We start from the raw sequence: 16,806 nt of genomic DNA on the forward strand, positions 1-16,806 counted from the left end.
TTCAATAAAGGAAAAGATTTATTATTCATTCCCACAATGTCGTACTCTTGATATCACTTTTCACCGTAGGAAGCACGGTCGCGTTGTCTCCTTTCGAATCATACGATCCGCCATAATAACGTCACAGATTGTATACGTCTTGCCGGCAGAGAAGCACACGTCCTAACCTCACTTTCACAGTGTACACATTTTCTTGGGATCACGTCAATCTGAAACGTTCGTGAAAATTGTATTAATATTTTTCATTCATCGACATTACCTTTTCTTCAAGAAGTTAATAAATAATTTTCTGTCTAAATATCCTTTTGATATGCAGATTTGCTTCTAATTTACGTAATTTTGTAAATACCTAACCAATAAGAACTAACTAATATAATATATTCCGAGCCATTTTCGCCTGGAATAATTTGAACAATTTCTTTTACTAAAAACGTTATCCCGATCTGAAAGAATTCTCCTACATTCATGTACTTTTGTTTCTTTATTATATCTCGATCATGTTATGTACATTACATCCTGTAAATATTTGCATAATAAATAAACGTTAACATCTTATATAAAAAGAAAAAAAGTCTTATGCAATAAATATTCAGAATGCATCCGACCTTTGAATTTCTTATGGAATAGCTCCATTTCTTTTTCCATGCCTTTTGATCATGAACTCATTCAGTGTAAGTTTGTCGCATGACATAAAATTTCTATGCGTAACAAATTCATTAAAAGGAACTATATTTTAAAAAAATAAAGAGATAGAGATAAAAATGTCTGCATGGGCAGATATTTTGTTTAACATTTTTTTAAATGCACATACATTTTACATGTGCTCTCATGTATCTACATCAATATATGTATATATATTTATATATATATTAAATATTTCTTAAGTGCAAAAAATAAATCTACGTTTAAAAAAACAAGAAGAAAGTTGAAACCTTTAAAGCCTCTCTTATCTCGTTTATCGCATGTGTGTGCACTATAAAGAGCGTTATTCGTACTATTAAAGATACAAGTACCGTATTAAGTAACTGGTCTGATATTAATAATATATCAATTATATACAAGTTATACACCGAATGTGCACTTACAGTTACGAATAGGTAGCAGAGTCTATAAACAACTTGGATGCAGTTGTACTTCCTTGCCTAGTTAATTTAAAAAATAGTAATTTAGACCTTTTGTCAACTTTATACAAAACATTGTTTCAAATGCTGTAATGAGTCCATATATGTACAAATTATTATGAGCTGAATGCTGACTGAGAGGAAGTCGAGGGCAGGAAAAGGTTCTGCATCAGGCTGGATGCCGGTTTACCTGGGGGTCGGGTGATAGCAGGGGAAGGATTGTATGTTTCCAAACCATAGCGCGACATAAGCGCCAATAATGCACTGCGAACACCAGCTGTAGCCAACTGTGACCACCTTCCAGAGCTCATTGCATCATCACCAGCATAAACTGCATGCGCATCAAAATTTCCTGATTGGGAAGTATTCGTATCTGAAAAATATAATTTACAATCATGGTACATTATGTACAATAAGGACAAAATAAACACAATGAAATTTACCTAAAGATGGTGGATTCAATACAGGAAGATGAGATTCTAGTTGTCCACTTGGTCTTGAATTTGCTGCCAGCCGTAGTTCAGTATGCAATTCTCCTAACAACTGTACTACTTTAGGGTCACTCTGTGAAAGCACGAATTAAAATAACATTAAAGTCGAAGAAGAAAAACTTATTTTTCTGAACTAGATCAAGTATCTTCTTCTATACGATATTATGTAACAGAATATAGAAGCAAGATAATAGAGTAAAAACTGACTAAAATCATTTACCTCATTGTCTGATCGAAGTGACATGAGATCATCAACACGAATTGGTTTTCCCTGATTTAAGGCATTTGTGAGAATACTTAATTTTCGGGCAAGGCTATCTTCGGCGCACAGTTCTGTCAAATGAGAGCTTGCGTCTCCTTTGTGTCGTGGTTTAACAGGTGGAGGACTGGCATAATAATATGACGAAGGTGAAACCATGAACGGCCCACTCTGATTAAACAAATTATCTCCCCCATAATGAGATTCCGTACCAAGTCGATTTGGATGGGAATTGTAGCCTGCTTCCATTTTTAAACGTTTGGAAGATCTGAAATCAAGTCAAACAACATTTTACCAATTATTGAAATGAATCTCTGTGAAATTTATTAAATGCAGAACACATCTTATTTATATTAAAAACACATATAGTTAGTATTTATATTTAGTAATCAATATTATAAACATAAATTTGTCACTGCAAAGGATATTAATTTTAACAAATATCTTTATATTGCTACAAATTTATACGATCACTGATTTATATTTTATGTTGAAGTACATCATCCAAAAAATAACGTTAGATTATAGATAATTTGAGATCATGCTATTATATTTAGAGCTAAAATTATATCAATAATCATATAAGATTTTATAAAATAGTACAATTAACCGTGTATCACATGAATGCAATATTATGAATGGTGATGCACAAATACCCCAATAACAACACTTATTCGATGATTAACAAAGGCCATGCAAATGGAACTTGTCTTGTAAATGTGCATATTCAAAAAGCAAGACTAATAAACCAATATTTTTCATATGGATGTACATGCAATTTAATAGGCACAGCATAACAATTTTTATTTATAATTCGTAATTTTATTTTTCACAATTCATTGCGTATACTTATCATTTAGACCTCAATGAGTGAAACAGTTTGACAAAGAATTTCATAAGGGATCAAAAGTATTAAGGGGCTTAATATAACAAGCCTTGAGTTTGATATATCTTCAACCCTTCCATACAAAATGGTCAAGCACTTTATTTTTAGTCAAAAAGCCCAAGCAAATGAATTTGTTATATGATACACAAAACCAACTCTGATGTGAATTATTAAACTGGATACCCTGGGTATAAACATGTATTAAACATATTTGAAACGTTCATTACCTATTGTATATTGTTATAAGTGCTATAAAATTAGCCCTCTATCATTCAGCCACAATAATATTATTTCCTGAAACATAATGTTTTTCTCATTAGATATTTTTCCAATTTGTATTCGCTTATAATTACTTTTATCTTGTTTTTGTTACATCATGTTATTTTCTTCAAATTCCACAATAGAATATACGAATATTTTTATAACTAGTCTTGTTTGTAACCAACTATATACTGCATAACATTTACATATTACTTATAGATAGTGTAATTGGTATACATAAATAAAAAAAATGGTTATGTATCTTTACACAATGTTAATATATTTTTTGAATATATAGAAAAGAATAAAGAAGATTTATAAGTTTGAAGTCCATTAAAAATTTATACAATTTTATAACAAAGTTTTTAATAATAATATTTACAATTATTATTCTGTCAGAAAGTTCCACTTTTCCATTAAAAATTATAACAATATTAATACTTACTATCATATTCATTTCTGTACCAAACATTTTAAATAAGCTTTGCAATTAATTTGAAAACCAATGTTACAATTTACTTATACATACAGAATTTTCATTTGATTCAATTGGAAGTAAGTTAAAAGCAGAATTAATTTAAAATCGAAGGTACACGTAACTGCACAAATTTGTTCAATTACGACCTGCTGTTATCAGGACAATTCTGGTATAACAGATTCAATTTAAAAAAGCGCAACGCGCTTCTAGTTATCTTATCTATTTCACTGTGTGTGCACTAGAGTATTACTGCAACATCAACTTGTTATTTATTGTTTGATACATTCTACAAAGAAATAACACTATATATATATTTTTTTTTTTATGTTAAATACTCGAACTTATTGTGGAATAAGTAGAAAAGTAACATATTGTTGATAGTAATTTTGGAAGAAGGCACATCGTGCATCGGTACTTTAATTAATTCCCCAAGGTCCCAGTGTTCATAGTCAGATATGATTCTCCGAAATGATTAAAGATATACTTAGTTTGTAAATTATAAAGTGTAGATACATTGGCAGGGGCTAAACAAATTAAACAATAAAATATTTTAATAACATTGGAAATTCATTGTCCACAAAAAATGTTTCAGGCGGATGCCTCTAGATATTTAAGTAAATATTTTATATTACAGTAATTCGATATTATTTTACATTGTGATGATAATAATACATTTTTTTGTCTAAATTTGACCGGATTTCATTATAAGAATGGCACCGATACAAAAGTACATGCAAAAAATCATGAAAAATATTAAACGGATATAGAAAAACTGCCATTCGTATATTGAAAACTTATGTTTAAACTATCTACATACAGAAATAACGAACTATAACACAGTTTGCGGAACCAATTAAAAATACACCTAATCTAGAAATGTGTGTATGTTAAATAAACTGAATTTAAGGTAAATAAAATGAACTGTCGATGGGAGGATGGCCATGACGTTACTATTTGTGGAACACATTCATATTATAGTCTTGGCTTCTCGTATTCCATGTCTTCGTATCTCCATCAGCTTCTTCTTTGTGTCCCATTCGACCTATTTACACTCCTAAGACTTTAAACATTATACAGGATAGTCTATATATTCACAATGCTTCCTTCATTCATTTTGTCCACCATCTCATGCATTTCAAGACAGCATTTAAATTTGATAATTCAAGACGACCGTTAACATATAATATTCTAGGAACTCCGACCTCTTTTCATTCTCAATCGTACAACTTATTACTCTTTTCTTCTCTCTTTGTTAATTATTTGTCATTCAAGGATGAATATATTTTAAATATATGCACATCCGCGTTCAAAAGTCATCAGACTCATTGTTGCTTCAGCCCAGGCATGAACGAGTCGCGGCTCGTGGACCAAATCTGGTCCGTGGCTCGTCCCTCACACACTTATGCGACGCGAGAAACGATACGACAATGTTTCTTCTGTGCCCGACGCGGGGCTACCCATGTTATGTGTAGCAGTGTGCATGGAGTAGTAGTAATGGACTTGTGGCCCGCGGCCGAAATGACTCGCCCATGCCTGCTTCAAGCAAAAATAAAAGCTGCAATAAATATTCAAGCTCGTGTATCAATCTTATCAAATTGTCTCATTTTCATTTTAAATAATCGGTCTAAACGGACATTAAGCACCTTCCAAAATTTTAGAACATTAAACAATTATATCTCCACTTGTATCTAATTCAGTCAAAATTGCAAGAAATTGCGATATAATATTCTTTTAAATATACAAAGGATAATAGCTTGAGATTTAAAGGTTGCATCATCTATGAAATTTCTAATAATTGAATTTAATCTCACTTTTTTAATAAAAACATCCGATAACTTGTGAACTGGATATTATTCATACAGTTATGAAGTATCGTTGATTATATGCACATACATGTAAATCATCTAAATGCGTGTATAATCGTATATATGTGCATTCTTCTTTTAAATACACAAATATTTTTCAATATATGCACATGTATATTCACCTATTTACGAAGCGATAAATATGTACATACATATTATTTACGGTCATTGCTTTCGTTCAGGAAAATATCAGACATAAAAAATATGTTATAATCTTTAAGCTCGTATCATCATTTCCTAAGGCAATCAATTAAATCTGGATCGCAAGGTGCATTTCACATAAATGCCTACACACAATATCCATCCAATCAAACAATATCCGATATTAATTTCAAGGAATAGTAATATAGTGTTGTTGGTTAGTATCATATAATTTCGTCGAATCATCAATATACATATGTATGTATATCATTTTGTTGTATCAATACGTAACCACATAAAAAAGTAAAGTATTGTATATAACATATGATTGGTATGACAAAACATTTCGTTGTAAATTCTGTGTGTTTTCTGGTACGCTTATATCGTTTTCTTGTGTTTTAAAATATTAGTACATTAGTACATTCTTTGTTTGCATTTTTGTTTATGTATTTAAAATATTCCATTGCTCTGCACTATAGCCATCGTCGTGTTTGAACGACTGCGAATCAAATTAAAATTAACTTAATTTTATTCATTATTGAGAGAGTAACATGCAAACGGACGATGGGAAGTATGATTACTACAACAGTTACGTCTCCACTCTTTTTAAATAATATTTTCAAAACAACGCACTCTGCTAAAGAAAAAAAAATAAATGCTAAGCACAACTGCAGTACACAGCCATCTACGTGTGTAAGCAATTAGTAATCTGGTCAGTACTGGATCGCGTCCCAGTTTTGTGCGAATATGTCTCTCTACAGCTACTCACCCCCCGACATCTGATAGATCTTCGATAGCCTTATGGGGACCTCCTTTATTCGGAAGAGGTAGCAGAGGTATCTTTCCCGCAGAGCTCTCTTGTTGTTCCCGCAACTGGCGTCTTCGCTTTTTGCTCCAAAGTTCATGACAATCTTGCCAAGTAGGAAGTTGCGGTGCCGGCATCCTAATTTGTCATAAGATTAATACAGATTTTATGCATGGACAGAATTACATACATTTAGAAATTATGAACAAAATACAGTATTTTGTATCTCATATTGATGTATCCTCTACCGAGGGCTATGTAAAATACAATACTATCTCTATACTTTAATTTATAACATATTCTCGTTAGAGAGACATAGTGGAAATCAAAAAGAAAACATACTGCTCAGGTTGAACATTTTTCAGCCATGCACTTTTAAGTGCGTCAGCAGCCGTTATTCGTTTTTCAGGATCTAATTCTAACATTTTGTCTAATAGATCCAAAGCTGGTGCCGGCATAAACGAGAAATCTTCCCGCAAGCGTCTTCTATGGGACTTTTTTGGCTTGAGTGTGTGCCATAACGGCAATTTTATCACAGAAGGCCAAACGGCGGGAGTTGGTGTACCACAGACTCTAGAAATCATCTCCAACTGCATCATCTCTACGTTCGCCTAATAAAGGAGGAGATAATATTAATTTCAAACGTAGTAATAACTCTATGACATTTATTTAATACTGAACTTTCATACCTGGAATAGCGGTTTCTTAGAAAATAATTCTCCTAAAATACAACCGCAACTCCAAACGTCTATAGCAGGCCCGTAACGTTCTTCGCCTAATAATAATTCAGGAGGTCTGTACCACAAAGTAATAACTTTGTTTGTATAGGGTCGTTGCCTATCTTCGGCATTGTAAAGTCTTGCAAGTCCGAAATCTGCTAACTTCACTTCCCCTCTACACACACACAAAAATTACAAGATAAGTCGTAAAATAATTGGAGCAACGCCATATCATGCGTTCATTATGTAAAATACGTACTTATTGTTCATCAATATATTTGAACACTTTATATCTCTATGTAAAAAGTTTTTACTGTGGCAGTAATTTAAACCGTCTAACAATTGTTTCATTATGCTCGCGTTGTTCATTTCATTGAAATCCACCATTCCGGATTCTAGAAGACCCATCAAGTCGTGATCCATGTATTCGAACACGAGGTAGAACGATCCTTTATCCTATAAAAGCGATATAAGTATTGTCAGACATATACGTTAATAATGTACGTTAATAACGTACTTTTCTGAAGTCTAAGGCATCCTGTTTGTCCGTGACTATTTCCCTCAAGTTGACAATGTTTTTATGATTCAGCTGTCGCAGAATTTTGATTTCACGCACCGCCGTGATCGGAAACCCTTCTTTCTCGTTTTCCAAGCGGACTTTCTTCAATGCCACAAGCACGCTAGCTCGTTTGTCTTGAGCCTTGTACACCTGACCGTAGGTACCCTCTCCAATCTGTGCTATGACTTCAAACACCTCAACGCAGCGTTCACCCCAATCTTTGCCACCGGAAGCCGACATAGGAGTGTGGCAATTCCTCGAGCTCCTACGTTTCAAGATTTTTGGTCTCTTTAGCTTGGGCTTTGGCGGAACACGTTCAACCCTTGTGCGTGGTGGTGTTGCATTTGGATCATCTTCTCCACTCAAGTCTTCAGACCCAGGAACTACTGCAAATCATCTCCATACAAGTTATTTCCATTAAATAATAATTACACTATCCAAAACAAAAAAAATACATTAATATACCTGGAGGCATAGGTAAGTCTTTGATACTCTTCTTCTGTGGTGGTTTCGGAGTGGATGTAGGAAACTTCATTTGTGCCTTGCTAGGTGGACTTGGTGACCTACTCGGCGGCGAGTCTATACTCTCCAAATCATTCTGATTAATTCCAGGCGGTAACGGTAACCGTGACAAACTTTTTGTCTTAAATGCCACGATAGGGGGTTTAGGGGGGTCTACCGACTTAAGAGGAACCAAGTTATTGGGAGGATTGAATTTTGACATGGCCGTATTAGGCGCCGGTACAGGAATCGGTATCGGCGGAGGCGGAACGGACAAATTTGGTAGAACAGGTACTGGTACAGGAATAGGCACTGACATAGACGGTTGTGGTATGCAGGACGCGTTCGCAAGCTCAGACTGTGGCAACGGGGGTGCTTGTACAGTGGTAACAGTCGAAAAATTCGGGCTACTTGTAACGGTCACTGGACAATTATTAGACGCAGCGGTTGTAGGTGAAGTATATACAACAGTTGGAGGTTGATTACCTCCGGGCATTAAGTTCGACGTATTGACAGATTGTGACATGGGCAATGGAGGCGTCTTTCCCGCTATTCCACTGTCGTCCGACACCGGAACTGGGATATCCACAACGTCAACAGATTTCATGGTTTCGCTCGTCCCTTTCGTTTGATCTTTGTGATTTACATATTTATCTTTGTTGTCGGCGGAAGGTTTGTTCTCGGAGGACGTGTTGCTGCCGTCTTTGTCATCGGTGCCTTCTATGATTTGAACTTCATCCTGGTTCACAGCTTTCTCTTTAGCCGCCTGTAGTTTCTTATACGCTAACTCACGCATGTTCCTGTCCTTCACTAGCTCGGCGAACAAACTGGTCTCGCTGATTTTTGCTTGTACTCTGAGATTTCTCGCGGTGATGCTAGACGGACTTCTTGGCCTGGGTCTATGGGGCGAAGGTGAAGGTATCCTCGAAGGACGAGGACTCTTCGACTTGTGCTTCCTTACAGACTTGTGAGATTTGCTAGGAGAACGTGACTTCTTCGGAGTTCGACTTCGTCGACGCGAACGCGACCTAGATCGTGATTGGATCTTCCGCCATCTTCCAGGACTTCGGGATCGCGAACGGGAAAGAGGTAAATGCAACCTGAAAGAGTAATTCATGTTAATTATGAAACAAAAACATGAAATTTAAGTTAGCTAAAGCATCCTGATACAAAAAATACCTGCTTCCAGTAGGACTTCTGGTCGATCTTGATTTTCTTTTGTCCCTCCTGTCTTTTTCATGGTGTCTGTGTCGTCGATCAGCCTCGTCCCGTCGTCTACGTTTACTCGACGGTGGTGAACTAACGGGATCCCCTCTACGTCGATGACCAACAGGACTCGGACTGAATTCTCGCCTCCTTGAAGGACTAGGACTGTGCCTCAGTCTGTGCACCATGGGGCTGGGACTAAAGTCTCTTCTTCTCGCCGGGCTATGGTCTCTTCGTCTCGATGGTGGACTTGGGCTATGAGGTCTCCTACGACTCGAGCTTATCGTTGGCCCTGGACTAATGCTATTACGTCGAGTATGAATACTAGGACTATGTTTCTGTCTTTCTGGTGTGTGTTTTATCGCAGATAAATTTGCTTTGTTATTCTCTGGTGTTGCTGTTCTTGGCGGCAACAAAGGAGTGTGTGGAGATTCGGTCGGTCTTGGGGGAAGGGGTGGAGGTGTTACGTTTCGGGGTTGCCTGGGTAATACAAGTTCAACATCGCTGAACTCTCTTAATTCTTGAGGTGTCGCAGGTGAAATCGGTGAAGTACTATCCTTCAGTGGTAAAGGAGGCGACTCTGACCAATTTCCAACTGGTTTCTCGCGCTCCGGGCTTATTATGATTTCATCTGGTATGCGATGTGGACTCAAACTATGAGAATGCCTCTTAGACTTTCGTTTCTTCTTCTTGCCAGAACTGGATGAGGGACTAAGGCTTCTTTTCTTTTTCTTCTCTCGTTTATGTTTCTTTTCTTTTCTTCTCGCATAGCGCCTGGACTCCTCTTCATATTCAGGTGTGGCACCATGCATTGCTGAAGGCTGCTGTTCATTAGGCGAATAATGTCTGCCAGAATGCCTATGCTGGACTGGTGGAGATGGTGAAAGACTAATAGGCGATGCCCCAAGAGCTCGTACTGGACTTCCGCCATAATAACGCCTCTGTAAAACTGTCTCAGGTACTTCTCCGTCCGTGTAGCTATTACCTCTACTATCCTCTGACTGAATTTCCCCTGCTTCCGGTTCAGACAAGTCTTCACTACTCACATCTGAGTATTCAACTAAAGGCTTAACTATGGAAGAGGCTACAGTTGGTACATTCTCTATAGATTTATCTCTAGACCTCTTCTTCTTTTTTTTTCCAGAACCCTTGTTTTTTCCATGCCGTCTATGCTTCTTGTCAGAAGCTTCGAAATTATGTCGATTTATATCACTGCCTGTACTATCTCTTCTACGTGATCGAAATCTTCCATTACGTTCTGCTCGTTCAATATCACGACTGCCAGGCATGTCACCTACTGAAATATACAAATATTTCAGTATATAAAAATAATGAACTTTTTACTGAACACACATTACATTTATTTTATTATTAACCATAAGAATAATATAAATAATAGAGATAAAAAAATAATATAATATAAGAATAACCTTGACATAACCATAAGAATAATATCCATAAAAATAAACATAATCACTTTATATTACTTACATAAATAGCACAAAAAGGTCTGCAAACAATGAAATCACATTTCTTCAAATATCCACAAACAATCAGTAAAAGTGATATGCAATCAACTCTACTTTTTTAAATATTTAAAATATCATTCATATTATATTTATACTTGATACACCTTTTAAAATTCAATATTAGATGGTAAATTTTAAGTACAATAATTATTTCTGTTCTCTTCCAATACTTTAATACTGATCGTCATGGATATAACACACGCACATAACAGTCACACATGAAAAGAAGACACGCGAACACGCACATGTATAGTTTAGTCGACGTAACAATACTTTCGAATACACGGATTCGTTAAGAAACTTGGAAAAGATGTGGAATCACAGTGAATCGCGATATTTTCAAAATATATACAAGAGGATTCGTTCAACGTGAGTGTATGACTCGGCGATCGAAGAAACATTTAGCTGAAAAGGCTTTTTCGGTCGACCTAGCATAGCCGCCATTATTCACGTCTAGGTGGCAAGGGAGTTGCCCAGTTTTTATAATAGAAAGTTTAGCGTTTTCCGAAGGGCTTGTACGTCGACGACTAACGTTAGTACTCACGTGCAATGTAAGACTTGCGATATCACGCTGAATGTTGGGTTCCTTTGCATCGAGCTGGGTCCAACGTAGTGTAGCGGCTACCTCCAGACTCGCCAGCAGATGGATCAAATCATGTAGGATTTGCAGACGTATCTGGAGTCGTACTTAAAAGTTTGTAGGAAAATAAGTTTAAGATTATTATTTTTCGTACGCATATTTTTATATTAATTACAGGTAATAATATTATTAAGCCTTTTATAAACACATTGCAATTTATGTATTTCATTTAGTACAAATCACGAAACATTCTCACATGAAAACTCTGCATTATGAACGCTTTAGACGTACAGTCATGCCTCGCCGTGTAGTAAGCAATTCTGTGCCCCCCTCTCCCGATAGTACAGTAGTGTCTCACGATAGTAAGCCAAGCTGGGGCAACCGGCTTAGAATTATGAAGCAGGTAGAGAATTCTAATTGGTTGATGCTTCGCAGCTAAACAGTGCTGCCCTCACGGTTCTAGATAAAGAGAGGAAGTAGCGAATGAGTGAGAGAACACAATATCAGCACAACCACAAGAAAAACAAGTCACACTGACGATCAATGCAGTAAATTTTGTAAATTCATTAGAAACCATCAGCTAAAATGTTGCTTACGGGTTCTCGAAAATTTTAATAATTGTAGAAACGATCGTCGTCTCAAGCATTTGCAAATACGCTGTACGTACGAGCGAAGGGCGAAGAGTACAAGTCGAATATCGCGCCACCTGTTTCAGATGGAGCACCAGCATACGGATGCGCGAAAAAAGTGAGATCGCAAGCACGATAAAGTGAGACAAGTTACATTGATCGTTGGTGTGACTTGTTTCGCTTGTGGTTGTCTGATATCGTGCTCTCTTGCTCACTCGCCACTTCCTCTTTGTCTAGAACTGTGAGGGCAGCACTATTTAGCTGTGAAGCATCAACCAATCAGGTTTCTCTATCTGCTTCATAATTTTAAGCCGGGTGTCCCCGCTTGGGGACATGGTTTCTGCTCCAGCACACCTCCAGGTCACAGCTTGATCTGTTAGCGAGAATCGGAATAGAAATTTTCTGTGCTCTGATTGACTGACGATTCACTGCTGAGACAGGATCCATTATGGATTGGATGCTCAGTAAAATGTTGGGGATATGTACGTCAGCTTAGAGAGTAAGAAAAGCGTGCATTACTACACATACTTCTGAAATCGAGTAATCTACAAATTCAAGTCGAAACGAAACGTAATTTTTTCATCAGCAATTGATCGGAAGAACAAGAAATAAGTCCGACATTCAATATATTTGAAAACTTGTATATTTATAGTGCTTGTGTGTTCGTCAATCAAGAAGAGTGAAGCATGGGGGAACGTTACAATATTCACAGTCAATTAGAGCATTTGCAATCAAAATACATCGGCACAGGCCACGCTGACACGACTAAGTTCGAATGGCTTGTAAACCAACACCGTGATTCCTGCAGTTCTTATATGGGACACTATGATCTATTGAATTTTTTCGCTATTGCTGAAAACGAAGCAAAAGCGCGAGTACGATTTAATCTTATGGAAAAGATGTTGCAACCTTGTGGTCCACCTCCAGAAAAGCCAGAAGACTAATTTCACGAAAAATTTATTGCAAACGAGCTGTGGACGTATTGCAGTGATTATAAATATTTCACGGTCATTTGTATGAATTATACATTCATCGTAAAATAAAAAACGTATTTGGCTTAACTAAACTTTGATTTATGTAAACTGTTATTATTATTGAAATTTATAACCTAAGTGACAACTTAATCACGTGTTTGGATTGTGAAATATTTAAACAATTTGAAAGTACGAGCGTTTTAAGTTACTAAGTAAAACATTACCATAAACATATCATTGTGACATTTATAATATAGACAAAATATTCGGGACACAGTGAAGTTATAATTTTCAATCAAAATGCCAATTCCATGTTCAAGGAAGTGTGGGAAAGATGCTACTCTCAAAGTAAGTTAATTATGTGTCTTAGTTAGGGATATTTCTATGATTAATTAGGTCTTTAAAAAAAGTAATACAATTAATTACAGAGACCAAAAACTGGACATGCGTTATGTAAAGAATGTTTTTTCGACGCCTTTGAATCTGAAATTCATCATACAATTACGCTAGGAAAATTATTTAACCCGGGTGAGAAAATTGCTATTGGAGCATCAGGAGGAAAAGATTCAACTGTACTAGCATATGTGTTAAAAACTTTGAATGAACGATACAATTATGGAATTGACTTGTTTCTTTTGTCTATTGATGAAGGAATTACTGGTATACTAATAGCAATATTGGAGTATTATAAGACTTAATGAACTATTGTGATATATATCATATTTTTAGGGTACAGGGATGATAGCTTGAAAACAGTTCAACAAAATAAAACTGATTATGGGTTACCATTAAAAGTATTATCTTACAAAGAGTTGTATGGGTGGACTATGGATGAAATTGTAGCAGAAGTATGAGCATATATTTTTTTATTGGGATTAAGTGTATTGAATTAATTAAATTATTTTACTGCAGATAGGTAAAAAGAATAATTGTACCTTTTGTGGCGTCTTTCGAAGACAAGCATTAGACAGAGGTGCTGCTCTGTTGGGGGTAGACTGCATTGCAACAGGCCATAACGCGGATGACATAGCAGAAACAGTAATCATGAATATCTTACGTGGAGATGTTGCACGGCTACAAAGATGCACTTCAGTCATTACTGTATGAGTTACTTAAAAAGTATTTAGATTTATGCAATTTTTATATAGTAACAATATTATATTTTTTAATATAGGCAGGAGCAGATTGCATAAAACGATGTAAGCCGCTTAAATATGCCTATGAGAAGGAGATCGTAATGTACGCGTATTTCAAACACTTGGTGTACTTTTCAACTGAATGTGTATTTGCACCAAATGCATATAGAGGTCATGCAAGAACATTCCTGAAGGACTTAGAAAAGATTAGGCCTTCGTCCATATTGGATATAATACATTCTGGTAAATGAATTTGTGCTGCAATTTTTATGTTGAAATTATCATTGTTACTTAATGCGTGAACTAAATGTATTATGTAATAGGAGAAACATTAGCAGTAAAAGATACTGTTAAAATGCCGGAACGAAGAAGCTGTTCTCGTTGCGGATATGTTTCGAGTCAAGAAGTATGCAAAGCTTGCATCATGTTGGAAGGTTTGAATAGAGGACTACCCAAACTTGGTATTGGAAAAACTAATAAAATTAAGCGTATAATGGACTCGTTTAACGCAACCGCGAGTAGTGCAGAAAATGATACTGAAAAAAAGAAACAAAAAGATTTAGAATTTTGACATTTTTTATATGTTGTATTCTCGTGTATGAAAATATATCATATTTTTCAATTTTCCTCTTTAGAATGCTCTTGTAATTAAATAAAGCTATTACACGCGCTAAATTAATTTTAATTAATCATTCTTTACCATTTAAAAACCTCCATGGTAAACTTTACAAATTTCATTCTTACATTCATGTTAAATTATATAGGCAGCAGCTTTTTGTGTGATCGGGGATCTACAGAAAGGACAATTGTTAGTAATATCGTCAGCACAATCCTCGCATAGGCAAACGTGTCCACAAGGAAGAACAATGATTTCACGAGGATTTGTGCGACAAACAATGCACAACTGATCCTCTCTGAGCTCAGTGTCTCTAACTCTTTGTCTTCTTTCTTTTCGGGATGCGGAAAGACTCCGCCTTAACTCTTCTGCCAATCGTTGCTCCGTTCTGTCTTTCCAATAACGTCGAAGTACTATACCACCGATCAACAAACCGATTGCGCCAAACATCAAACTTAAGAATCTAAAACATAATATGAAAATGTTACTACCTTCGAGTTGGTTACGCTACAAGATAGTGAAAGAGGAATAATCAAACACCCACCTGTATGTTCTCCTTCGATCATCTAGCTTTTTAAGTAAAGAAGTAATCGACATACTTGTTAAATAAAATGGCATTCCATCATTCGGAGATTGCAGTGTAAGAGCATTAGATTTGCTCCTCGATAATTCACCTATACCTGTGATAAGGGTACCATCGCGAAGCAGTTCTTCGGTAGACTGCAAACCACGTTGACGTACACCTACAATTAATAAGGAATTTTGGTATTAAAAATTATCCTATAGCATAGTAAATTATGTATTGTATATTTTCAACCTGTGAAGAAACTCCATAAGTGGTTTGCAAACGATGGTACAGTAGGTTCAAAAGTATTTGATACTACATCCAAGTCTAAAATATCGGCAGACAATGGTTCTAATACTTCTACGGACTTAGAGCCACGTTGTAAAACAAATGGTACAGTATTAAACACTTTATGAACAGTGTGCTCTTGATCTGACCTATAGGTAAAAAAAATAGAATGAATAATTTATAACTGTAGAAAAGAAAATTAACATACCAGAAACCAGCAGTAGTTCTAGCCACAACATGTTCTTTAATTTTGAGCTTCTGTACAACGCCAGTTATCTTTTTATTATTGATACTAGTTAATGGTTTTCCTAAAGGCTTAACAAAGCCCCTGACAGCTATATAGCCTATTTTGTTATCAGGATGGTTGTCAACAAGGTTCTCCAACTGTGAACCGACTTCGTGAAATTCTGCATCCTGTAGAGAAACTGAACGTTTTGAAGTATTTTTAAACACTACACACATTGCTATATGTTGATATAGCAATATATAATATATACATTGCTAGAATTTCATGCAATAAATGCTGTGTTCATCATCTGGTAGGGTTAGATTTCGGAAACTATTAAATTCACATAGAATTCTATGAGAAACAAGTACAATAATGAAAATCTTGTTTACCTTAACTGCAAAGATTGCGTTTTTGCAATAGAAAAACTGTTTTAAACAGATGCTGAAGATGACACCGTCAATTCCGAGAGCTATTATCTCACCTAAATAGTCCATGATTAGGTTATATTTGGAAAAGTTACAGTAAAATTACTATATATGATTAATAGTTCCACTGATTCGCGAGCACACCGATCGATTCCATTTTTTGATATTATTCTGACATTCAAAACACATGATTTTTAGAAAAAAAGTAAAACAAAAATAAATTTCAAGTGTAACCGGTTACAAATATTATCAGACGTAATTGTGACCGTTAAGTTGTCAAAACTGTGCGAACATATGATCACTCGACGCATGTTTTAGTAACTCTGGTTGGTAATCCTGATATGGATTTATTAAACTCCTTGTGAAGTGGTGATGCGAACTGTGGTTATCGGTTAAGTATTACAGTTTCGAGTAAGTATTACAGTCCATAAGAATCAAGATCGATATAAATTACTTAATTATGCTTCAAATTATTTGAAGTAAACATATATACTTGAGGTTAACTATTAACAATCATAATCTGCTTTTTACTTTTGTTCAATT

The 16,806-nt window shown here is 35.6% G+C and overlaps 4 protein-coding genes across 14 annotated transcripts; 2 read left to right on the top strand and 2 right to left on the bottom strand.

The window, feature by feature from the left end:
• On the bottom strand, positions 1–11,507 carry Cdk12 (Cyclin-dependent kinase 12). 8 transcript variants are annotated; one of them, XM_076524539.1, is made up of 12 exons: positions 11,366–11,507; positions 9,266–10,589; positions 8,051–9,186; positions 7,544–7,971; positions 7,286–7,482; positions 6,997–7,201; positions 6,650–6,918; positions 6,272–6,445; positions 1,833–2,139; positions 1,565–1,685; positions 1,312–1,494; positions 1–209 (listed from the first exon to the last, which is right to left on the bottom strand). In XM_076524539.1, the coding sequence occupies exons 2-12, from the start codon at positions 10,579–10,581 to the stop codon at positions 205–207; spliced, it is 4,341 nt and encodes a 1,446-aa protein (XP_076380654.1). In that variant the 5' UTR covers positions 10,582–10,589; positions 11,366–11,507; the 3' UTR covers positions 1–204. The 8 variants fall into 8 exon arrangements, with proteins under 8 accessions (XP_076380654.1, XP_076380653.1, XP_076380650.1 ...); XM_076524538.1 differs by lacking the exon at positions 1–209 and adding an exon at positions 463–1,142; XM_076524535.1 differs by lacking the exon at positions 1–209 and having other exon boundaries at positions 463–1,494; positions 7,544–7,968.
• Sf3b5 (splicing factor 3B subunit 5) lies at positions 11,053–13,096 on the top strand. Of its 4 annotated transcripts, none has more exons than XM_076524598.1 (3): positions 11,053–11,190; positions 12,380–12,600; positions 12,683–13,096. In XM_076524598.1, the coding sequence occupies exon 3, from the start codon at positions 12,717–12,719 to the stop codon at positions 12,972–12,974; it is 258 nt and encodes an 85-aa protein (XP_076380713.1). In that variant the 5' UTR covers positions 11,053–11,190; positions 12,380–12,600; positions 12,683–12,716; the 3' UTR covers positions 12,975–13,096. The 4 variants fall into 4 exon arrangements, with proteins under 4 accessions (XP_076380713.1, XP_076380726.1, XP_076380707.1 ...); XM_076524592.1 differs by lacking the exon at positions 11,053–11,190 and adding an exon at positions 11,380–11,515; XM_076524611.1 differs by lacking the exon at positions 12,380–12,600 and having other exon boundaries at positions 11,084–11,190.
• Positions 13,097–13,211: 115 nt separating this feature from the next.
• Ctu1 (Cytosolic thiouridylase subunit 1) lies at positions 13,212–14,815 on the top strand. Its single transcript, XM_033471312.2, has 6 exons — positions 13,212–13,352; positions 13,433–13,664; positions 13,734–13,852; positions 13,917–14,105; positions 14,179–14,383; positions 14,464–14,815. The coding sequence occupies exons 1-6, from the start codon at positions 13,305–13,307 to the stop codon at positions 14,709–14,711; spliced, it is 1,041 nt and encodes a 346-aa protein (XP_033327203.2). The 5' UTR covers positions 13,212–13,304; the 3' UTR covers positions 14,712–14,815.
• Positions 14,802–16,555, bottom strand: Mul1 (mitochondrial E3 ubiquitin protein ligase 1). Its single transcript, XM_033471326.2, has 5 exons — positions 16,228–16,555; positions 15,818–16,023; positions 15,574–15,758; positions 15,301–15,499; positions 14,802–15,219 (listed from the first exon to the last, which is right to left on the bottom strand). The coding sequence occupies exons 1-5, from the start codon at positions 16,330–16,332 to the stop codon at positions 14,892–14,894; spliced, it is 1,023 nt and encodes a 340-aa protein (XP_033327217.1). The 5' UTR covers positions 16,333–16,555; the 3' UTR covers positions 14,802–14,891.
• Between the last annotated feature and the right edge of the window lie 251 nt (positions 16,556–16,806).

The sequence above is a fragment of the Megalopta genalis genome, chromosome 1, assembly GCF_051020955.1.
Source record: "Megalopta genalis isolate 19385.01 chromosome 1, iyMegGena1_principal, whole genome shotgun sequence".
Lineage (NCBI taxonomy): Eukaryota > Metazoa > Arthropoda > Insecta > Hymenoptera > Halictidae > Megalopta > Megalopta genalis.